This window comes from Pelophylax lessonae (assembly GCF_965119305.1).
Source record: "Pelophylax lessonae genome assembly, chromosome: 2".
NCBI classification, from domain to species: Eukaryota; Metazoa; Chordata; class Amphibia; order Anura; family Ranidae; genus Pelophylax; species Pelophylax lessonae.
Genome location: NC_138769.1, coordinates 575451226 through 575477312, shown reverse-complemented (window position 1 = coordinate 575477312; position 26087 = coordinate 575451226). Strand labels below are relative to the sequence as shown.

The following is a 26087-nucleotide window of genomic DNA, read 5'->3' as shown; positions in this document are numbered from 1 at the left end:
AGGTGGTACTGTTTTTGAGAGCCGTACCTTTCGGTTCCATGCAGTGGAAAAGCACCGCCGTACCGTACCGTACCGAACCGTTCCTACACCATACCATGCGGTATCAGCAGTGGAAAAGCACAAAAGTGAGCTGAACCGTTCGGTTCCATGCAGTGGAAAAGCGCCAACACATGCACTGGTGTGAAGGGCTTTCTTTGCCTGAATGGGATGCACAGGTGTTCCGTGTATCTGCATGCAGGCATTTCCTTCATGTCTAATTCGATGCAGAGGCTACATGGACACAGCCACTGGCCCTAATTTGATGGCCGTTTACATGCGTGTCCCTGAACGCAAACAGTGTGCATCCCGTGCAGGCAAAGACAGCCCTTTGCAAGGGTGTACTCCCGTGTGAATGAGGCCCTATTGTGTAAACCACTAGTCCCACAGTCTTCAGTATAATGAAGATGAACAAAGTAGACATGTTTACAGTCCAAAAGAACAAATAACTAAAGATTCCTCTTAATACAGGGGATGACTACAAACCACTTGAAGCATAACTCGGAAAAGTCATAAAAATGTCTACGCCACAGTTTGTAATTAAAATATTTATTATGAAATCAAAGTCAAAGGATTCCAAGAATGGAAAGAGTAAAATATGGAAGACAATCAATGTTAAACACCATGCTTGATTATGAACCTCAATCTCACCCAGACCTCGGCAGGCTGATTGAGACATATCAGGGCCAGTGTTGGGGCGGCCAAAAGGTGTGTAGGTATCAGATGTCACATGGGCATCCATCCAATGGAAGGGATGACAGACCACTGGTTGAACCCCTAAGGATCAGTGATGTGTAGAGGCCCCCAATAGACCAGGCAGAGGACTTCAAACCACCGGATGGTGACGTCATCAACACAGAGCGATGTAGGACAGCCTTCCATCTGCTCTACTACCTCATCTGCTTTCCATCCCAAGCCTCATTGTGTCTAACATCGCTCTGTGTTGGTGACATCACATCTGGCACCCTGCACGACTACACCAGCTGCTCCGTCCAGCGGTTTAGAGTCCTTTGCCTGGTCCAGTGGAGGCCTCTCTACATCACTGACCCTTAAAGGTCATTGATTGTCTGTCAGCCATATTTTAACCCTTTCCATTCTTGGACCCCCTTTGAATTTGATTTCACAAAAAATCTTTAATCACAAACTGTGGCATAGAAATTTTTATAACTTTTCCAAGATATGCCCCAAGTGGTTTGTAGCCATCATCCGCAGCACTTGATTAAGAGGAAGGTTTTGTTGTTTGTTCTCTAGCTGCAGAGGGCTAACATTCATAATATAGACTGCCTTATGTTGGTTCTCCAAACAGCGACTGAACTTTTTAGGAGCATGTTTACAGTCCAGCTTGTATGAAAACCATGGAAGCCCCTATAGCTAGAGTGGAAAAAAATGTAGACATGAAGGGACAAGAAGTATGTTATTCACAGATGAAGATAAATAAAAAATACTGAAAAAGGAAAAATTTTTGCACCAAATACATTTAACCTCCTGCCGACCACCCACCGTAGTATTACTGCGGCAGGTCGGCTCGGCTGCGCAAAATCACGTAGCAGGAGGCGGGCCTCAGGAGGAGTGGCGGCGATTGCCACCGGCCTCCTGCGATCGTCAGATAAACTGACAGAAGACCCGCCTGCTTATGTAAACAAATCAGGCGAGTCTTCTGTCAGACAGGCAGGGAGAAATCAGAAGTTTCAGCTTTCTCTCTGTGCCTGTCACAGAACCATCCCTGCACACAGTTAGTAAGCATAAGCTAGAGGGCAATACGCTCCAAAGAAGCTCTTGCACTTCTTTGGAGCGTATTGCGTCCCGCGATTTTGTTTGCGCGATGTTGCCGCGATTCGGCAGGCGGAAATCGTGGCAACATCGCTCGGCGTTTGGGGGGCTATTGCAAATCAACGGGCAACGCTAGGCGTCCCGCGATTTGCAATAAATCTCCGGATCGCGGGCGGAACCGCGGCGGTTCTGCCCGCGATCCATACGCTCACATGTGAACGGAGCCTAAAGGGAACAAATCACAAGTGGGCTTATAAAAGATTATAAACATTTGGGCTTAACAGTTGCGGACCCTGGGCATGTCAGGCATGCCCAAAATATCCTTGAAGGAGTACTTTAGGCATACCTGGTCTAATTACTCCAAAGCTATCAGAATGTAAGTCGTCTGCGTTGTTGGAGCACTGACAGCACTACTGTAATAAATCACTGTTTGCGATATTAGATTAAATAACAAACAATATTGGCACACTAAGGTAAGCTGAATGTATAAATGCTCAAGACATACCTATAAGGTAAGTCAGTAGTGAAGGGAGTTCACCCAGTTCATACAGTTGAAGTGATTGTAAAATCTTGTTTTAATAAAAAAAAAATAAATAACAAACATGGCATACTTACCTCCTCTGTGCAGTTGGTTTTGCAAAGAGCAGCCCAGATCCTCCTCTTCTCGGGTCCCTTGTTGCTGCTCCTGGCCCCTCTCTCCTGCTATGTGGGCACCCGAGCCGAGCTGCAGCTCTGTGTATCCATTCGGAAACAGAGCTGTTATTCGGCCCCGCCCCCTCTCTCTCCTGATTGGCTAACTGACTTGCACTGACAGCCTCGGGAGACAATGGCTATGTCTCAGCTAGGCGACAGAGTCCCGGATGGCCGAGGGACTCGTGGCATCGCTGGACAGAGTTGGAGCTCAGGTAAGTATTAGGGGGTGCTGGGGAGGCTACTACACCCAGAAGGTGTTTTATCTTAATGCATTGAATGCATTAAGATAAAAACCTTCTTACTTTACAACAAACACTTTGAACTTTGTGTTTTTTTGCAGTATGCGATTTACTGCTCTTTTACCTGCTGTCATGCTGTTTTCCAGCTACAAAGTAAACATAACAATATTTACCAAAAGCCCTCTAGTTTTATACATTCATTTTAACTACAGGCTCTACTGTTATGCACACCCAGAAGATTGTAGAGTTGATTTTCTAAAACTGGAGAGAGTGACAGCGCGGAGGGGAGGATGATGAGCACTAAGGGGATAAACAACCAATGAAACAAAAGTGGGAACAATGTAACATCAATAGACAAATGTCACCAAGTGACAGTTGGTATGAAGTTAAAAAACAAGTTCAGAATAAAATTCAAAGAGCAGAGTTCATAATGCTGGTGCAAATCGCACTGGATGCACTTAGAAGGTCTGTAGCCAGTTCGCAGAGTATGAAGCAGCTCTGTGTGAAGTAGACAAGGGGAGGGAGAGAGAGCGGTGCCATCTAAGTGCAGCATGTAGATTATAAGCAATTTATTGAAATAAAAACCTCTCATAGTGATATATGGTACAGGCATGGGGTAATATGGGACACGCTTTGGTGGTGAAATCCTGGTGGCAAGCAGAGGCCCTGTGTCTCCCCGCTATCTGGCCACGCCATTGTTGTCCGGGGCTCCTGGCTTAGAGAGGAGAGGAGGAAGAGCTGTCGTTACCGGTCGAATGAAGTGGCATCGATGGGCGTGTCCTGGCGTGCATTCGGAGCATGCGTGCTCCTTCATCAGGCCTTGAACGATAGCCCTTCCTCCGCTCCTCTCTGAACCTGGAGCCCCGGACACCACCTGCGTGGCCAGAACGAGGGGAGACACAGGACCTCTGCTTGCCACCAGGACTCCACCACCTCAGCGTGTCTCATATTACCCCATGCCTGTACCATACTTCACTATGTGAGTGTTTTAATTTCAATAAATTGCTTATAATCTACATGCTGCACCTAGATCGGCACCGCTCTCTCTCCCTCCCCTTGACAGCTCAACTACTCTGGTGTAGTAGGTTCCAACAAGGTTTAATTCCATAAAGATAAAAAAAATATGAAACAAAACCTCACATAATTGAGTCCAAGGGAAAGGATAAGCCTTTGGTGAAGGTACAGTCCTAAAAGGGTGCAGCTAAATAAATGGATGATGAGCTGCTGCAGGTACAGGGTCCGGATCTCTATGCCGCTGACTGCTAGATGGAAGAATGCTCTGACAGCCTGGCTAGCATTCCTCGTTCCCGGTGCCAATGGCCGATGGATGGTGGTGTCTACCTGAAGTCCAGGATCAAAGGACAGATTTCGAGGGACCTTCCTCTTCCTCAGCTGAGAAAGCGGAAGGTCCCTTGTAATGCATCCTGTGACCCTGGACTTCAGGTGGACACCACCATCCATCCCCATTGGCACTGAGAACAAGAAATCCTCTCCTGGGGACTCGATAATGTGTGTTTTTTTTTTTTTTTTTATATGGACCAAAGAGTCATTCTCTGACAAAATAAAAGAAGGCTAAATAAGGGGACAGATATAAACAGGTTATAAATTAGCCTGCACATGTATGATAGTTTAAGACTAAATATTCAGATTCTTGCATAAGACCAGTTTTAACAGGTTCTCTTAAAGCTAAGCAGTGCACACATTTTATGCATCACTAATTTTTTTATATTTGGTTTGTGCACTATTTAGTATATAATTCTCTGCTATTACAGTATAAGGATTTTTCTAGGTATTTCAAATGGCTGCCTAATTAAATCACTAATTATCAATTTCTTTTTTTTTTTTTTTATATTTATACTTTTTAGCAGTCTAAAATTTAGTGCACACAATACCAAAATTCTGTATTTTGTTTGCTACAGTATAGTGATCAATGCCCTTTATGAACTTACTAAAATAAAATAAAACCTTTACTTCCATGGTGCATAAAACGTAAAAGTGTTGTACAGTATCCCACAATCGGAAATCCTCTTGTATTATGCAGTCAGTGAAGGAGGTTGAAATGGATATTATGCTTTAAACATTACTATTTAAATAAAAAACATTTTTATAGATAAAGAAGCAAAAAACTGGCTCACCATAATCCCAACAGTTTGATTTATTTTTTTCAGGTTAATTGAAGTGTCTCCATAGAAGCAGTTTGTATAGGGACATAATGAAAACCCATTTAAAGAGTGGCCCATATTCGGACATGAATAGTGAGTTTGTAAAATGCTGTGCACTACATCCGGTAGTACACACGGAATGTTCATTGACTCATTATGTGGTTCAATAAATAATACTTGTGGTGGTAAATAATCCAGATTTAAATTTTTAATTTCAAACTTTTCTTTTGGGTCTTTTGAGGTTTCTTCATTAGAATCTGTCTTTAAAGGTGTTGTACTGTCTAATTTAGGCATGGATAAGTCCAATGGCTCAAGCTGGTGATCCTTGAATAGAGGGACAGAGGGAAATTGACTATTATTACCCTTTGTCTTCATTTGTTCTGAATCACATTTTGATGTGTCATGCCTTCGCCCAGAACACTGTAACTTCTCTAGAATATTTGGACAAGGTGAACATAATCGTTTATGGAAATCACTGGAGCTTGCAATGTTTTGGGGCTTTTCTGCTAAAAAGTCACCTTTGTGGGCTTTGCTTGATGGACTTTCATGGTGTGTTCCTGTGTTATTTATGATTGATGTATTATTCTTTACTCTATGGTACAAAGATGAAGAAAGTGCATTGTCTTCTGAAACTCTACTTAGACAGTGCTGTGTAAAGACTGGTGTTTCAGGGTGGTAACCATTATATTGAGTAGTACTCTGGTGTTCCATATTGTGCTTCTTTAAGGAGAACCAGTTATTGAAGTCTTCTACTGACCATCTATTAGAACCAACCTGGATACGATACTGATTGTGCCACCAGTCAGTGCCTAAATGCCAAATGTCTGGTGTCTCTAACAAGCTTGGGTTCATGGACATGCCCATAGCCATGCTCTGAACAGATCTAGGTGTGATATTAAAATCAAAACCAAACAAAGAAAAATGTGGCAATGCAATAGAATTGGTATCTTGACTGTGTAATAGCCATTTTTTATTATGACGATCAGTTGCATTTTGTGGCTTTATTTGATCTTTGAAGTTTTCTTCATAATCCATTTTTTGTGGAAAGGGGAAAGAGGAAGCCAGAGAAGTCACAATGGCTTCTTTGTCCTGGGTGGGAAAGCACTTTCTGTTGTTTAAATGAGAGCTGTATGAACCTGAATGTGAGAATCTTCTTTTACACTTGGAACATTCATAGGGCTTTTCACCTGTGAAAAAAGAAATTATTCAGAAAAGTATCACCTTTGCACATTTTTGTTTAGTATGGTGTATGATTAAGTAAGTGCACCTCTCCCCAGGCTATGGACAATACACTATTTACAAATTCCTAACAATCAGTAAGTGCCCCAAGTTGGTTAGATACTGGCGTGCTTTGGTGGACACAAGTAATGGCACTTATCATACTTGTATTGTTCTAGATCCAAAGATGTGCCTATTACACAACCTAGATGAGGAGATTTTTCCACCTGAAGTTTTAACACCAGTTAATAAATTGCTGTTTAAAGCACATAAGACCATTGCCTTAAAATGTCTGTCTCCTAGTGGCGCCTCCTGGTTAATGAAACAACAACAGATATTTCATAACAGGGGCACACCTAACACATTCTATAAACTTTGGGAGTCATGGCTAGCAATGCCAGGCCTAGCTATCTTTTCGCTGGTCTCTTTTAGAATATTACAGTGTTGTTCAATTCAATATAGAGCAAAACCTATCCTGTGTACAAGGTTGTTGGTACTTGCTAGCTATCTAATGGTCTCTGAAAATGGATACTCCAGATGATATAGCGCTGTATATTGTTTTAAGCTGTGGTAAGGTTGATTGTCATATTTGTGTGAATGCAGATGATGTTGTGTTTTTGTATACTTTTAGTAGAACCGGTGCTTCTATATGTACAGTACAGCTATCATACACAGTTTTATAGTAGTAATATGTAGAGGTACTATATGAATAATGCTACTATATGACTCTAATTGCTTGACTAACCAAGAGATAGCTGTTATATGGATGGAAGCTTGCCTGTATATTGAAAATCTATTTGGGACATGTCCCATGCTCGCACGGTTTTGGACCAAGGTTCTAAAGCTCATTCATTCTTTGTTTGATCGTCCTCTTCCCAGAGATCCTTGGTATGTACTATTACACCTTAAACCCCCCTATTTTACTAAAGCCCAATTCAAATTGGTGACCTACATTTTATTAGCGGCAAAACAGACCATTGTCAAATCCTGGAAGAAACGATTTGTTTCCTTTGAGAAAGCTCATCAGCGGTTCTTTATTAATGAGAAATTGACCAGCATCCTGCTGGACACTCAAAATAAGTTCTTTCAGATATGGACCCCATGGGTACAATATGCTCATCCGTCATTGTCAATGGAGAGCTATAACTCAATATAGTAGTCCAGAATTGGGGTGCTGGCTTTAGGCATCCCTGACACTCACTTCCCTTACCCTTATCCAACCTTTCTCCCCCATCCTCCTACCGTGGACATCCTTCCTTTCTCTTTCCTTCTTTCTTATTTCCTTGTTGCAGATTTTGTTGTTGATTCAGACTTGACATCTGAACCTGCTTATTGTTTTGTCCCCTCCAAAATCCATACCAGACCCATAACTGAGCATGCAGCCCAGCAGGCCAGGAAAGGGAGGGGGTTGAGCAAGGGCCCCCTCTGAGCAACACCAGGCCACGTGCCCTCAACATGGGGGGGGGGTACTTTGCCATCTTGTTCCTTTTAACAAGGAGGCCCCCAGATCCTGCCCCCTCCCCTCATGTGAATGAGTAAGGGGTATATAGTAGCCCTACCCTATCACCAAAAATGTGTAAAAAGTAAAGAAAGACAGTAACTGAGTTTTTGACAATTCCTTTATTAAAAAAAAAAACAATGCCCCCGATGTAGATCCAGCTCATGCCGCCTGCAGCCACCGAAAAAAGAAAAAAACCTCCGGCCTTGTCGAACGCTTCCCGCGGACTGACTGCTCCTCCGTCTGACATTTCTTAAATAGGCAAGGGGCAAAGTTACCAGATGATGTCATTCTTTTTTTTTTTTACGTGTTCAGCGGTGCGGCGGGCAGCGTGAGAGGGATTTACATCCGGGGGCATTGTTTTTTTATTTTTTCAGGAATTTTCAAAACTCATTTACTGTCTTTCTTCACTTTTTACACATTTTTGGTGAATGGGCAGGGGTACTATATACCCTATAGATTAGAGTGAACCTGTGCGCTACCAAGAGAGAAAAGGAGACGGATAACCAGGAGGAGGTACTAATAGAAGAATGAAGCACCAGAGACCTACGGCCAATAATGTAGTGTCACCACATACAGTAAAAGCAATAGTAAAAACAGTAAAATCAGCGCAGGCACTCTAAACTTGGTGAACCATCAATATATAAGATAATGATAATGATAATAATTTATATATTACCAAGTGATTTTTTATACAATATCAAGTGATTATCTTATATATTGATGGTTCACCAAGTTTAGAGTGCCTGCGCTAATTTTACTGTTTTTACTATATACCCCATACTCATTCACATAGAGGCGGGGGGATATGGGGCTTCAAGTCTCCAATAAGCCCCCAGACCAACACAACCACCACCCAGGGTTGCGGGGAAGAAATCCCTTGTCCCCATCAACATGGGGACAAGGTGCTTTGGGGCAAGGGGTGGCTCTGGAGAGCCCCCCCCATGTTGAGGGCATGTGGCCTGGTATGGCTCAGGAGGGGAGGGGACGCTCGCTGGTATTCTACCCTTTCCTGGCTTGCCGGGCTGCATGCTCACATAAAGGTCTGGTATGTATTTTGTGGGGGTACACTGTATTTTTTTTTGCGTGGGTTTTCCTTTAGAATCCATACCAGACCCGAAAGGCCTGTTGGTATGGTTTGGGGGGGGGGGGGGGTACTCAGTTTTTTTTGTGATTTTTCTATTGCCGGCATTGTTTTGTTTACATTCAGCTGTCAGTGGGGAAGCCCGCTGACAGCTGATATGTCATCGGTTGTTAAGGATGCGGCGGCTGGCTTCCCGACCCGCTGCTTAACAATCAACTATTCTTCACACTGAATTTGAATTGGTCGATCATTCTTCTACCTATCCGAATTCCAATCGTTCTAAAAATTTGGAATTTGTTAGAAAATGAATAATCTAAATGTAATGAAAACAAATTGAAATTTAATGAATTCCGAAACGACACTAAACGAATTCCCAAACGAAAAAAAATTACTAACATAACTAATATATCCAAAACTAAACTAATTTTTCCATTCTGCGTATGTCTAGTTACTTCCCCTTGTGAAGAGCATAAATGCAGGGGAGCCGACCTTGTGGAGGGAGAGTCCGGTGTGGGAGAACCTGTATCATCATGTAGCTATTCTTCAGGCCGCAGCACCCTTCAATGGGACCTGTTCTTTAGGGCAACCATGTGTCATTTACTTTTTTTGCAATGGACTACTATTTCTAAGGTATGGGCATCACCATCTATGTATGCACCACTAGGGATAGTATATGTAGCAGCACAGCCAATCTACCTGAATTAAAATTGGAGAGTAGTTGTAGGCCTATCGATTATATGTGTATGGATACATGATGTGATGGATGATGATCTGATGTATTCATGTTTAGGAAAAAACTTTTCTCTTAGAATCCTAGCCATATTTACCCACCAGTTTGGGAGCTCAAGTGAAATCAGGTGTATCAAGTTACCCCATGTGGATATGTGCAAACAGTGAATAGTCAGTAAACCTTTAGGGTTGTGAAGGTAGATGGTAAGGAAGGAGTAGTGGCCAGCAAGCAGAGGAAGCGGGTGATGGCGGGGGGTTATGGGGACCCTGGTGGTGAGGGAGCAGTCTTGGTTACCATCTTGGAGCCTGCTGCGGTACAAGATTTGTCTAGGGACAGGGCCTGTAGTCACATTATGCAAGGCCTTGCTGTTCAGTAGTATGGAGGCTCCTGTACTGTGCTCTCGGGTGTAATGTGTCAAATACAGTGAAGATTGGAGAGGGCTGCTGGAATATAGGACATACTCAGCATTAACTACTCAAAACGCTAAAGAGTCAGTGTCAGATTTATAGGGGGGGGGGGGGCAAAAGGGGAAATCATGCCAGGACCCCTTGCCAGAGGGGGCCCCAGACTTCCTTTATAAAAAAAATGAAATGTATTTTCCTTCGAGACTTCAGTAGCGTGTGTCTGGTATACAGTCTTTGCCAAGGTCCAGTGATGTGTCACTCCATCTTAACAGGCAGTTTTATTACATTCTGAAGGGCTTGCTGATACCTTTCCAGGTGTTAATGTAGCTCTTAGAATATATTTTAGCACGATAGTCACTAGTTGTTTGGGAGAAAGGTCGATCAGCAAATTGGCACTAAAAAGAATAATCTGAGAAATTCGATGACCCATGAAAGACTAAGTGCTCTGTGCCTACTGGCTGTTAAGAGCACTGGCCTCAAGATGATGTAGTTTGATGAGTCAGTTAAAGAGTTTGCAAATGCTAAGTGCAGGACGAAAGACTTCCGGCCTGAAAGTGAAATGCCTGCACAGAACAGTGAGTTAGCGCTCTACTTAATGGCTTGCAGCAAGGTCCTTGGCCCCTAGAAGGTGATATGCTAAATCCACCTCCTAACATAAATGTCAACATAAATCCAAACCTACTGAAGTAAGTACTTACCACTGTGTATTCGTGTGTGTTCTTTCAGATGATGCTTAAATTTAAAAGCTTTTCCGCACTCCATGCACTTAAATTTCCGGTTTTCTGCAGCATTCTTGAATGTTGTCTGAAATATAAATCTCACATTAAAGTTCCTCTAGGTCAAATTGGGGAATGCTTAGAAGTTTTATACAGAAATCAACGTCTTTTTAATTTCACAAAAGTTTTGTTGAGTTTTTTCATTTGTTGTACAGTAAATAAAAGTGTAAGTCACAATTTAACATTTGCAATCATTTAGGTAGAAAAGAATGAAAAAGTACAAAATGGGAAGAACAAGATACCAAGTATAAATGAAATGCCATGATGGTTCCAGATTAGGGATGATCGAACTTTTCAAAAGTTTGGTTCGACCAGAACACCCGAACTTCATGAAAGTTTGGCCCGGATTTCAGAACCCCATTGAAATCAATGGGACCCGAACTTTGGTAATCAAAAAACACCATTTTGAAACCCTAAAACCCAATAAATGCCCCTAAAAAGTGCCTAGGGTTCTGGGTCATGCCCCAGGGACTATTAATCACACAAAAAAAAGTTCTTAAAAATTGCGCCAAATATTGAAAAAATTATTGAAAAAAAAAAGAAGAGATTTCTTTGGAATTAGTGTCAGGGGGGGGGGTCTAAAAAGTGTACCTGTGAAGTTTCAGCTCTGTAGCATGTCCAGAACCAGAAAAAAAAAAGGCATAACATCAGAACTTCTGTGTAGGGGTATATATACACACACACTTATATGTATTTTACACATACACATATATAGGTGTGAAAGTAGCAGAATACTATATTTGCGCTAATGAAATAATGAACACCAATATGTCTCCGCTCCTATCACACCTATATATGTGTATGTGTAAAATACATATAAGTGTGTGTGTATATACCCCTATACAGAAGTTCAGATGTTTTGCCTGCCTCCAAAGACCCCAAAAAATGCCCAAAAAAAAACGCCTGCAATAACACACCTGGGCATTTTTTATGGGGTCTTTGGAGGCAGGCAAAACATCTGAACTTCTCTATAGGGGTATATATACACACACCTATATGTAAATATACACATACACATATATAGGTGTGAAAGTAGCAGAACACTATACTTGCGCTAATGAAATAATGAACACCAATATGTCTCCGCTCCTATCACACCTATATGTGTGTATGTGTAAAATACATATACGTGTGTGTGTATATATACCCCTATACAGAAGTTCAGATGTTTTGCCTGCCTCCAAAGACCCCAAAAAAATGCCCAAAAAAAACCCATGCAATAACACACCTGGGCGTTTTTTTTGGCGCAGGCGTTTTTTTGGGCATTTTTTATGGGGTCTTTGGAGGCAGGCAAAACATCTGAACTTCTCTATAGGGGTATATATACACACACCTATATGTAAATATACACATACACATATATAGGTGTGAAAGTAGCAGAACACTATACTTGCGCTAATGAAATAATGAACACCAATATGTCTCCGCTCCTATCACACCTATATGTGTGTATGTGTAAAATATATATAAGTGTGTGTGTATATATACCCCTATACAGAAGTTCAGATGTTTTGCCTGCCTCCAAAGACCCCAAAAAAATGCCCAAAAAAACCCCATGCAATAACACACCTGGGCGTTTTTTTTTGGCGCAGGCGTTTTTTTGGGCATTTTTTATGGGGTCTTTCGAGGCAGGCAAAACATCTGAACTTCTCTATAGGGGTATATATACACACACCTATATGTAAATATACACATACACATATATAGGTGTGAAAGTAGCAGAACACTATACTTGCGCTAATGAAATAATGAACACCAATATGTCTCCGCTCCTATCACACCTATATGTGTGTATGTGTAAAATACATATAAGTGTGTGTGTATATATACCCCTATACAGAAGTTCAGATGTTTTGCCTGCCTCCAAAGACCCCAAAAAAATGCCCAAAAAAAACCCCTGCAATAACACACCTGGGCGTTTATTTTTGGCGCAGGCGTTTTTTGGGCATTTTTTATGGGGTCTTTGGAGGCAGTCAAAACATCTGAACTTCTCTATAGGGGTATATATACACACACACTTATATGTATATATACACATACACATATATAGGTGTGAAAGTAGCAGAACACTATACTTGCGCTAATGAAATAATGAACACCAATATGTCTCCGCTCCTATCACACCTATATGTGTGTATTTGTAAAATACATATAAGTGTGCGTGTATATATACCCCTATACAGAAGTTCAGATGTTTTGCCTGCCTCCAAAGACCCCAAAAAAATGCCCAAAAAAAACCCCTACAATAACACACCTGGGCTTTATTTTTTTGGCGCAGGCGTTTTTTTTGGGAATTTTTTATGGGGTCTTTGGAGGCAGGCAAACCATCTGAAGTTCTCTATAGGGGTGTATATATACACACACACTTATATGTATATATACACATACACATATATAGGTGTGAAAGTAGCAGAACACTATACTTGCGCTAATGAAATAATTAACACCAATAGGTCTCTGCTCCTATCACACCTATATATGTGTATGTGTTAAATACATATAAGTGTGTGTGTGTGTATATATACCCCTATACAGAAGTTCAGATGTTTTGCCTGCCTCCAAATACCCACAAAAAATGCCCAGGTGTGTTGTTGCAGGCTTTTTTTTTAGGCATTTTTTGTGGGTCTTTGGAGGCAGGCAAAACATCTGAACTTCTGTATAGGGGTTTATATACACACACACTTATATGTATTTTACACATACACATATTTAGGTGTGATAGGAGCGGAGACATATTGGTGTTCATTATTTCATTAGCGCAAGCATAGTGTTCTGCTCCTTTCACACCTATATATGTGTATGTGTATATATACATACATGGGTGTATGTATATATACCCCTACACAGAAGTTCAGATGTCATGCCTGACTCCAAACATCTCCTCAAAAAAGCCCTATAAACGCTTGCAGCAAAAAGCAGGCTGACAGGCGAGAAGCCTTATCGCTGTTCTGAAAGTGACCCAAGAGAAACAATCTTTTCTCTATAGCGGTCACCCTGATATGGAAGGGTTTTGTCACCCTGCCTTAGCAGTCAGAGTCAGTTAACCCTACACTACACTACGGTCCCTTTACACTTAAAACTTTCCCTACAGAAACTAGATTATTAAAACTAACTATAGTGGAAAATAGCACCCTAACTACACTAGATATCCCTTTCCTCACAATAAAAATTGCTAAATGACACTTTGTAGCAGAAGTCACAGAACTGCTTCCACTCTCTTCCATGTCCAGTATAACAATGCTAGGAATTTGGCGGGGGCTATCTTATATACTGGGGGGCGTATTCACTAATGATTGGCCTATGGACCCCCTAGTCACTCCAATCACATTCCTAGCATTCTCCTGCCCCCTCAATTGGCTTTTACTGATGGTTCTGGTCCAGTCACGGGCTTTTAAAGCCCATTTCCTGTACAATTGCCTTTTGGTCGGTTCTGGTTGCCGAATTCCGAACTTTTTCAGCAAAAAGTTCGGAATTCAGCCGAACCTCGAACAGCCAATGTTCGGGTCGAACCAATGGTCGACCCGAACCGTTCGATTATCCCTATTCCAGATAGCTTTATATGAATATTAGAGTATTTTAAAGTAATAGATATATGCCCATGTAGGAAATTCTCTTAAGCAAATCCAGAAATAATTATGTGCAGGTCTGAAGGGGGAATTTATTTCAAAGACCTTGTTATGCAATATTAATTAGAATAAAAGAGAAAAGGGGGAGACAATATTGAAGAGGAAAGACAAAGGGAGAGAGAAAAAAGGTGTGTAGGACAAAGGTAAGGGACAGAAGACATTTTTGGGGTCCCCAATCTCACACGGACCAATCTCTCTGGCGTTAAAAAGAGGAGGGGGCCATTAAGATTCATGGGGATATTGTAGTGCAGCCATGGGATCCAGACCTTGAGAAATTTAGCACGGATGTCATTAGGTATAGTAGTAAGTTTTTCATATACCATAATTCTCATCATTATGTTTTATTTCTGGGAAGTGGGTAGTTGGTTGTGCCCAAGCTTTAGCCAACGCTTGCCTGGCCACTAGAAATGCAAACTCCATCAATTTTCACTCCCACTTAAGGATATCTGGAATGGGCCTATGCAGCAGAGCCTCACATGGATTACGAGTGAGGCTGATATTTAAATTTGTTCTAAGCATGTTGCATACGCTTATTCAAAACTGGGAGGCCTTGGGGCAGTGCCTCCAGAAATGTAGGAAGGTGCTTGTTCTCTGAAACTTCGTAAATCACATTGGGGAGGCATTTGGGACAAAATTGGCAATGCAATCAGACATTTTGTACCAGCATGAAAGAACTAGTATGCAGTTTCCTGGACCAGTGTGTTACGGGCGCTTTTTGAGGTAGCTGTCCATAATTTGTTCCAATCTGCTTGCTCAAGGGTTTTACCTAAGGCTGGCCATACATTTTAAATTTTCTTGTAAAATTTTCCATTAGCTTTAGCTTAAACTATGTAGTGCAAGGGCCTGCCTAATTAAATATAACTGAAAATTGTTTAGTTTTGACCTCATATTATATGGTTTCTGGTAAATCTAAAGGAACATTGTACAAGTGGATTGAACATGTATGGCTAGCCTAAGTCTTTTTCCCACTTCTCCATATACTGGAGTTTATTTGGGCCCATGGAATCAGTAAGTTGCATGTATAGGGATAAAACTTGGCCCTTTCAGTGGGGATCCTTGAGGCAGCAGTTTTCTAAAGCAGTTAAGAATGTTGAACATTCTATACTCCATGATCTAACATTCTATACCATGTGGTTTGCAAGGGGGGCACGTTTGCTTTTGGGGCTCTCTTCTCAAAGTGGGGATATTTCTATAAGTGGGAGCACTTCTGACTCTGCACTTCAGCAAATGCACAAAGTGAATGAACAAAGGAAAGGCTGAGATAAACACCGTACTGACTGCAGGTGACCTTATTTACCCCTTCAGCGCTCTCTCCTTGTAATATGCACTCTCTACCACTTCTTCTGACAGCTTCTCTATCCTTAAACTCTCTCTCCTTCACCCCTCTTCTCCACCCCACAGCTTATATATATTACCCTCACTTCTGTCCTCTCTTTATTACTGCACTCACCATCTCCTGCTATTTCTAAATCCACACGCACACAAAACCTCAAGGACACTGGGGCATGTACCTTCATATAAATCACACTCCCATATTACTAGTGGTGCACGAACTTTTGGCAACCCAAATTTTTGGCCGAAAATGGGCCTATCCCATTTCGGCCCGAAAACGGGTCAAAGATGCTGAAAATGAATGGCCGCTAATAGCTGTAATGAAGTGTGCCCTTCACTTCCCTGTCAGGCGGGTATCTCCACTGACCGCTCCGCTTTGTTCCATTGCCGGGCCTCAGCCACTTTTGTCTGAGCTACACTGGTTGCTAGGATGGCCAGCTGAATGGCGTCTAGCAACCAGTGATGTCCTGAGGTGAGAGGACCCAGCATGCAGAGTGGAATAGGATCTTCCTCGTCCTCCTCCAGAATGGCTCCACCCACCTCCTCCCTTCATGTGCTCTGGTGCTGCCGCTGTGCTTCATGTGCTGGGGAAGGTAATCTGGCTGACTGCTGCTTCATTCACTCTCTCTCTCCATGTGCTGTGGAAGGTAATCTGGCTGACTGCTGCTTCATTCACTCTCTCTCTCTCTATCTCTCCATGTGCTGCGGAAGGTAATCTGGCTGACTGCTGCTTAATTCACTCTCTCTCTCTCTCCATGTGCTGCAGAAGGTAATCTGGCTGACTGCTGCTTCATTCACTCTCTCTCTCCCCATTAAGTGTCACTATAAAGCAATATTAAAATAAACCTCTGATTATGTCTACTGAATGTCATTGTGATAAAATAACTTTTTGACTTTATCACTTGTTTATGTGAATGTTTGTTTATATGGTGATTGCACAAGTGTGATCTTTATTGCTTAGTCTCTGTAGAGACACTCACAATTAGATACTTGATTTTACAAAACAGCCTAAAAATGCACCTTCAAAACCAACTTATCCCTTCCACTTTCTTTGCCTACAATTTTAATACAAGAGACAGTTTTAATTCTGCCCATGCAATGGTTGCCTGTCCTAAACAATCCCTCCTCTTATGGGATCCACTGGAGTCCAACTGACGTAGGTATGCACACACAATCCTGCGACTCTACGACACCCACACTGCCAGCAGGTCTAAAACACAAACCTTCCACTCAACTCAACATTCTTGTTAATGGTGGAAACTTACTGTAATACAGGGCAAAGATATGCATTTGGCAGCTATGAATAAAACCAAATTCAAACAGCCATCATCCTACAAAATGTACCCTATAACAAAGTCTTCATAAAAACTTCAAACTGACTGCTGGCAAAACACCTGATAAGTATGCACAGACACACATCTGCTTGATAAAATAATTTGGGGAAAAAAAGTAATTTTCAGTTTAGATTTATGGCCAAGGGCATCCTGAATTTTCGGTTCCTGTTTCGGCCCAGAATTTTAATTTCAGTGCATCCCTACATATTACCACCCTCACCTTTCTGCTTCTCCTAACCTCTGGAGACCTATCCCCAAACCCTGGGCCTCAATCATTTACCTGTACTCAACACACCCATTACCCTGCACCATCTGGCTGCAGCCACAAACAGCACGATCTTGTTCCCATCTCTCTTCTTCCCAAGACCAGACTCCCTTTCTCTTGTGCCCTTTGGAACGCCCGCTCTGTCTATAATAAACTCACCTCTCTCCATGACCTTTTTATCGCTAACTCATTTAATCTACTCGCCCCCACCGAAACCTGGCTTCACAAATCTGACACTACTTCTTCTGCTGCCCTATCCCAAGGTGATCTTCTCTTGACTCACTCCCCCAGACCCAATGGACGCAAGGGAGGGGGTGTTGGGATCCTTCTAGCCCCACATAGCACCTTTCAGGTACTTCACCCTCCTCCCTATCTGTCACTCTCCTCATTTGAGGTACACTGCATTCGTCTTTTCTCCCCTGTTTCTCTAAGGATAGCTGTGATCTACCGCCCCCCTGGACCAGTATCGACCTTTCTTGACGACTTCTCTGCCTGGTTACCCTACTTTCTCTCTTCCAAAATCCCCACAATCATTCTCGGCGACTTCAACATCCCTATTAATACTAACACTCCTGCCACTTCCAAACTTCTCAGTCTAACCTCCTCCTTTGACCTGAAGCAATGGATACATGCTTCTACTCACTCTGAAGGCAATATCCTTGACCTTGTTTTCTTCCACCTATGCACTCCGCACAACCTTTCAAACAATCCTTTCCCTCTCTCTGATCACTACCTTATTAGTTTCACTCTCTCCACCTCAGCTACCTTACAGTTACCCGCAGAAACCTACGCCATCTCTTCCCTTCTCTTCTCTACTCTGCTACCCACCACCTCTATGACAAAATCGCACCCCTGTCCTGCACCAACCTAGCCACTTCTGTCTACAACGCTTCACTCTTAGCCTCCCTGGACACACTGGCCCCCCTCACTAGACACTGAATCAGGCCTGACCCCTTCAACCTTGGCAAACAGATAACACTAGAAGTCTGAAAAAGCATAGCCATGCTCTTGAGCGCCTATGGCATAAGACTAGGACTTGTCTAGGATTGGTTGAAAGATTTCAACCAATATAAATCTGCCCTCCAAAAATACAATTCCAGTCTCCACACTGCCAAGCAGACCTATTTTATCACTCTTATTAACAGCTTGTCATCCCGCCCCCGGCAACTCTTCGCTACCTTTAATTCTCTACTCCATCCTCCACTACCTCCTCCCTCTGACTCACTCACTGCCCAGGAGATTGCCAACAACTTCAAACAGAAGATTGATACAATTCGTAAGGAGATCATTGCTGTTCAGATACCTTTCATGCTTTATGCTTCATGCCCACAGGTGCGATCACTTCTTCCCTCATTCAACCCCACCACTATGGATGAGGTTGCTGAACTACTTGCTAACGTCCACTTAACCACCTGCCCTCTTGATCCTGTTCCCTCGCAAATGCTACGTTCACCCTCTGGCCCTATTCTATGCTCTCTAACCCACATCTTTAATTTCTCCCTCTCTTCTGGCATCTTCCCCAACTCTCTAAAACATGCACTAGTCAGCCCCAATCTTAAAAAGCCCTCACTGGACCCAACTGATCTTAACAACCTATGCCCTATTTCCTTGCCGAGAAGAGCCTCCTTGATCCCCTTCAGTCTGGATTTTGGCCTCAACACTCCACTGAAACTGCTCTCCTAAAACTGACAAATGATCTACTAACGGCCAAAACCAATGGACACTATTCTGTACTCCTACTCCTGGACCTTTCTGCTGCCTTTGATACGGTTGACCATCCTATTCTCCTCAAAAAACTCCAAGCCTTTGGTCTCCGTGACTGTACTCTTCACTGGTTATCTTCCTACTTATCCAACCACACCTTTAGTGTTATGTACAATTCTACTTCCTCCTCTCCTCTCCTCTTCCCTTCTCTGTTGGAGTCCCCCAAGGCTCTGTTCTTGGACCCCTCCTATTTTCAATCTAGATCTCCTCTCTGGGTCAGCTGATAGCCTTCCATGGCTTCCAATACCATCTCTACACTGATGATACCCAAATCTATTTATTTACCCCTCAGCTCTCTCCCTCAGTTTCCTCACGTATCACTAATTTACTATCAGATATATCAGTCTGGATGTCACATCACTTCCTCAACTTCAATCCATCCAAAACCGAGCCTATAATTTTTCCTCCACCAAGTGCCCCTTCCCCTGATCTCTCGATGGCATTACTATCAGCCCATCCCCGTATGCCAAGGTCCTAGGTGTTGTCTTGGACTCTGAACTCTCTGAACTCTCCTTCAAGCCCCACATCCAATCGCTGTCCAAATCTTGCCGCCTCAACCTCCACAACATCTCCCAAATACGCCCCTTTCTAACCACAGGCTATCTACACAGGCTATCCCCCCTTCAATCCATCATGAATGCTGCCGCCAGACTCATCCACCTTACCAATCGCTCAGTGTCCGCTGCTCCTCCCTGTCAAGCCCTCCACTGGCTTCCGCTCACCCAACAAATTAAATCCAAAATACTAACTACATCTTACAAAGCAATCCACAGCTTAGCCCCCAGCTACATCACTAGCCTAGTCTCAAAATACCAACCTAAACGCTCTCTTCGTTCCTCTCAAAACCTCCTGCTCTCTAGATCCCTCGTCATCTCCTCCCATGCTCGCCTCCAGCACTTTTCCAGAGCCTCTCCAATCCTATGGAACTCCTTACCCTTATCTGTCCAATTATCTCCTACTCTATTAGCTTTTAGGTGATATCTAAAAACCCTCCTCTTCAGAGAAGCCTATCTTACCCACACCTAACAACTATACCTCCATTTTCTCCATCAGCCCATCCCCCACGGTTATTGCCTTTTGTTTCACTTGACCCTCCCTTTCAGATTGTAAGCTCTAACGAGCAGGGCCCTCTAATTCCTCCTGTATTTAATTGTATTGTAACTGTATTGTCTTCCCTCACATTGTAAAGCACTACGCAAACTGTTGGCGCTATCTAAATCCTGTATAATAATTATATAATAATACAGTGTGTGACAAGATCAAAAATGTAATGTTGTATTTGAATATAACCGAACACTTCCCCTCTAGGTAAGTTAAAATTTTCTTAAAATATTGAATAGTTTTGATGCCATCGATTGTCAACAGGTCATATATGTGCTTAACATCCTTCATCCACCACCACTGGAAGAACATATTTTTTAACTGAAAAAAGACTGATGTGACATATTATTTTACTAATTCTGGTTGAGGCAGTTTGAAGGTCACTTTGGGTAGCATAAGAATAAACAGTATGGAGCGTGTTAAATGGAATGCTTTCAATTAATGGCAGAAATGTTTGTAGATTTGTAGATATTATCTTCCAGCTTGCTAATATGTAATGGCTTTAATAAAGCTGTGACTTCCTTCCCCTGCTGCCTTCCTATATACACATCAATTTCTATTTAATCTTCATGGTGTTAGCACCTGTGAGGTGTCAAGATGAATGTTAAGAAAATATAATAGGTTATCATAAGGTAAAAAAAAAAAAAAGCTGACCTACAGCAGATATCAAATCACCAGTTAATACAGCTCTGTATTCATTTCTTTAAAATTAAATCATGATATATTTTTTTTAAATGCAACTAGTTTAAGTATCACCATTTGAGGTATGAGCCCCAATGAACATTAGACTGGGAGGTGGGAGGTGGCAGGCTAGCATTAACAGCCAATCAGCCTCTGCTACATGCACATGTGCTAACAACATGCAAAATGAGCACATGTAATCTGCTGTTGCTTCTGCACTATCAAATAAAGACTGAGGGAAAGGAGGTGATCTAGCTGCCTTGCTTAACTGTAATTAGAGAAAAGTCAGATCGCCAACCTGACACTGCTGTCTGGCAGGGTAGTCTCAATCTCTGGACTGGATAGAGAGAAATACAAATCCTTTGGCAGGTAAAACAGCACTTTTATACAACTCTTTTATGTTTAGCTATTAGTCAATTGTATTCTAGAATACCAGGGCTAAGTTGCAACTTAACTCTTTCCTAAAGCCCATTTAAAAAGTCAGAACAGACATCATACCAACATGAAAAGCCAATTGTGTATGGATCTTCTGTGGTTGTGAACAGGCATCTGCCTCCAAAGTATGTAAAGTGGGTGGAGTGATGTAATAGGAATGCCATGACCTATAACTGGTAATACATAAAGCCACCTCAAAACACCTACCACATGAAGTTTAGTAAACCTTGCTATATACCAGGGGTCTCGAAACTTTCTAAAGAAAGAACCAGTTTATTGTCCTTCAGACTTTAGGGGGGGCATATTGTGCCCAGTGGGAGTAAACAGTGCCCAGTCTTTGGTATTAGGGGGAATAATAGTTGGTGTCGTTGGGAGGAATAACACCCCATTTTTGTTGTCAGTGGAAGGAATTGTGCCCCATCATTGGTGTCAGTGGAAAGAATAGTGCCCCTTTGTTGGTTTCAGTGGCAGGAATAGTGCCTCAAGGGCCAAATAAAAGCAGGCAAACGACTGCATCTGGCCCCAGTGCCGCAGTTTGGAGACTACTACTACAACCCATATCTCATAATTGGCAAGAGTGTGTTTTTATGGGCAGAAAGGTGAGTGGGAATTTATATTAACATGGATGGATCATATTTATGGCCAATTACTGATCTTCAGAAATCTGAAATAGCCTATTAATAATGATTACAATTTAACAATTACTTTTCAACCCATACATAAATGCTTTATTTTTAATAAATGTTTGGCTGTTGAATATCAATTACTACAAAGATGATTATTATCTAAAGAGCTGGATTGTGATAACATTGTTTTCCACTGACAGGGAAATGCTATTCCTGTTTTGGTATACAAATTGGGATTCTGTAGTTGGGATCTGGAAGCTATACAGGAGACAGTTAGTCGGAGCTTGGAAGCGTAAGACACTTTTGTGGAGCCAAAGGACATGTAGATTTACTGACACTTGTTAAAACAGTTAATTTAAATGCTTAATAATTAAGCAACATTAGTTACCTGACTCTTGGAATTATTCCAGAACTTTATAGGATGGTTCCAGCTCCACTTTTCTTTAATCATTTCAATATGAAGAATTTGCGCTTTCACGGTTACTCTATCCGTAGAATCCCTTTTTATTATCTTGAGACATTACATTGCATATCATCCTACCCCCTTTTTCATGGATCATGATGTGAATGAAAGCTATTACAGATGTTATATGTAAAGACATTTAGAAAGTGCCTAATTTCTATCGGTTTGACAAAAAGCAGAAAAAGCGAATGATACAGAGAAAATGGGATGATTAAGAAGCAAATACTTACTTGGAAGTCTTCCTTTAGGATGACCGAGCATTGACAGATATTCCAGGAGAAGTCTGTCTGTAAACCAGGTGAGCTGTATTCCTTTCCACATAGCATACAGGACTTTACTGCAGTACCTTATAAATGATAACAGGGAATAGGAATAGCTTAAAAAAAATCAGTCAAACAACAAAATGAATCTTCCTTAAAGTATAAAAACATTATTCTAGCTACAATTTGACATTTTGTAAACATTTTGGCTCCTTTGAATTGCTTAATGAAGTAGGTACTTAAACTATATTGTCAAAAGTATTGGCATTGCCTTTACACGCACATGAACTTTAATGGCATCCCAGTCTTAGTCCGTAGGGTTCAATATTGATTTGTCCCACCCTTTTTAACTCTTCTAGGAAGGCTGTCCACAAGGTTTAGGAGTGTGTCTATGGGAATGTTTGACCATTCTTCTAGAAGTGCATTTGTGAGATCAGGCACTAATGTTGGAGAGAAGGCCTGGCTCGCAGTCTCCACTCGAATTCATCCCAAAGGTGGTCAGGACTCTGTACAGGCCAGTCAAGTTCTTCCACCCCAAACTCGCTCATCCATGTCTTTATGGACCTTTATTTGTGCACTGGTCCAAATCATTTGGTGGAGGGGGATTATGATGTGGGGTTGTGTTTCAGGGGCTGGGCCTGGCCCCTTAGTTCCAGTGAAGGTAATTCTTAAGGGGTCAGCATACCAAGACATTTTGGACAATTTCATGCTCCCAACTTTGTGGGAACAATTTGGGGATGGCCCCTTCCTGTTTCAACATGACTGCACACCAGTGCAGTCTCTGAGGCTATGAGGAGGGAGAGAGCTGAGAGAGCTGCTGTTCTCATGCACACCACTAGATGGAAAGCAGGCTTAGGTAAGTGTAAGGGGTGGGGGTAGAGAGGGGGATCTGCACTCAGAAGGTTTTTTACCTTAAAGCAGAGAATGCATTAAGGTAAAAAAGCCTTCAGCCTGTAAAACCTTTAAGCATTGCCATGTAAAAGTCAGAAAGTTTGCATTGCCAGATCATGAAGCAGCTTAAAACAGTTGTAAACCACGGCAGTAAAAAAAATAAAAAATAAAAACTTTCCCCTGTAAGGCAATTGCATAATGTGCTAGTATGAAATACTTACCTTAGAACAAAGCCCTCCAGCGGCACGCTGTCACCACTGACAGGGCTTTCATCTTCCCCTGGTCTTCCTTCTGGGTTTGCAGGCTCTGGCTGTATGAATGGCTGGAGCCACAATGACGTCCCTCCCACACATGTGCCCTGTATGCCGGACCTTCAGAGCACATGCGAAGGTGACGTCACCAGGTGCATCCAGTGTGAATATCTCCTAAACAGTGCACATTCATGAGATATTAATTTTACCAACAGGTAAGCCTTATTATAGGCTTACCTGTTTTAAAAAATCAAAAAGCGGACTTTACTTCCACTATAAAGTGATTGCAAAGCTAACATAACAAAAAAAAAAAAAATTCCAAACATGTTATACCTACTACTTTATGAAATGCTTTTGCACAGAGCAACCCCCGATCCTCCTCTTCTGTGGTCACCCGATGGTACTCCTGGCTCCTCCTGTTCTCTGTGTACCACCATAGGAAGTCACTTCCTATTTTGGAACACCTGCAGGCGTGATCCCAAGCCAAGCTGTCTGCATCCATTGACACAGATAATGTGCTTCGGTCTCGCCCCTCACTCCCTTGTCACAGGATTTGATTGACAGCATCAGGAGCCAATGGCTCCCTCTGCTATCAACCTGCCCTGTGAGGTGAGAGAAAGCAGAGGGAACTGCTGCTTCTGTGCACATTGCTGGATTGAGATTGGGCTCAGGTAAATATAAGGGGGGCTGGGGGAGTTAGCTGCACACATAAGGTTTTTTCACCTTTATAGAATGCATTGAGGTAAAAAAAACCTACCTTTATAACCACTTTAAATTGCTTTACAGCACTAAGCTAATGGCTTATTCTGCTGCTGATAATTACATTTTTTTCTACAAAGCAAGGCTGTCATTTCTTTTTTTTTTTCCTGGATTTGAAAAATAGAGAAAAGCAAATGAAAAATGTAGGTTATATAAAAAAAAAAAAAAAAAAAGATTTTGTTTTTATGATCTCATTACAAAAACGCAGATTACTATGTACCAGCACCGCTAGTACTGGAAACATCAGTTAACTACAGTCTGCTTTTACAGAAAGAAAGTAAGTGCAAACATTATTTTTGTTAATGTGATTCAGTCCTATATTCCATCTGATGCTATACGCTACGGTTAGTAATGTGTGGGCAATGGGAGCAACGTGTGGGAACTACTGAAACTTCTAATGTTATTTCCATTGGTGACATATTTAGCTGGTAATATTTATATCACATTGCTTTTATAGGCCAATTACCCATACTCTCGTTTTAAGGTACGTACAGGTCCTGTAGGTCACAAAACTTTCTGCTAAGTAAGCATTACCCAGTTCTTGGCACTTATTAATGCAGGCTACAGTAAAAGTGTATAGTGAGCAATGATTTAAAACCGACAGACTCTTTTTTTAAGGGCAGTATAGTTTTCTTCTTAATCATTATGCTCAGTCTTAAAAATGTGATTACTTATTTGAATAAAAATTTTGAATATTTATTTTAAAATTAGGGAAATATGAAATGTTACATATAAATATTTTAAAATTGGCATCCAGCAGGTAAACAAAAGTTTTCTGGATAACTGGGAGATGGGATTTTACAATACTGCTGAATGATTCGGAGGAGAGTCACACACCCTCTTCCACTCTGCTGGAGGTATCATTTGCTATGCTTACAGACAAGCTGCCACTGCAGACAGTGCTGGGTTTTTCCATATTAGAAGCCCAACAATTTTTGTAAACTGGATGTCATTAATGCACCCTGCAATAAAGAATTGTTTTTACAAACATATTGGAATATTATAAATGATACATCTAATTACAAATGTGTAATATTTAAAATAAATTTGACAAAACATTTTTACTTTCTCATTAAAAAAACATTGGGCAAAGACAATGTGAAAAATGCAGTAACCAGTCTGTCTCTGATACAACTGGGGTACAGTGAAAGCTGATCAGCTGCTTTGAGTTTTCCAATTTTGCATATAATCAATGCAAATAGCAATTAGCACCACCATATGTCACCTATGTTACCGGTATTTGGCAAACCTGATTTTACTTGAAGCTGCCTGGGCTCTAAATTCCACCCATTCCTACATGCAAACGTCTTATGATTAATGGACTTTAGGGCAGCTAGCGCTGGAAAACCATATTCGCAATCCAATTGATAACTGACCCTCAGTTACCCATATAGTAGGCCTATCAGATCAGGCACTTAAGTTCCTACTCTCCATACATCCTAAATGGGCAGACCCTCAAGACCATTCAACTTTCAAACATAACTGTAAAGACCCATTCCCACTCAGACACGGCCTCTCTATTACCTACTGTACACTGCACTTACTTCTCCCCCCCAAGAACTATGTGCAACCTATCCTGACAGAACGAGAGAAGGATTTAACTCAACAATTATCACCTGAACAAAAGTAACATATTCTCCATTTTGCACATAAATCTTCTAACTCTTCCATGCCCTAGGAGTCTGGAGT

The 26087-nt window shown here is 41.8% G+C and overlaps 1 protein-coding gene across 1 annotated transcript in view; it reads right to left on the bottom strand.

Moving 5' to 3' along the window:
• Positions 1–26087, bottom strand: part of LOC309547301 (uncharacterized protein) — a 137480-nt gene that overhangs the window by 8575 nt on the left and 102818 nt on the right. Inside the window, exons 3-5 of the mRNA XM_082247134.1 lie at positions 22468–22583; positions 10533–10638; positions 4874–6087 (exon numbers count right to left, since the gene is read on the bottom strand). Coding sequence (XP_082103260.1) covers positions 4874–6087; positions 10533–10638; positions 22468–22583 — 1436 coding nt within the window. The remainder of the gene's footprint in view (positions 1–4873; positions 6088–10532; positions 10639–22467; positions 22584–26087) is intronic.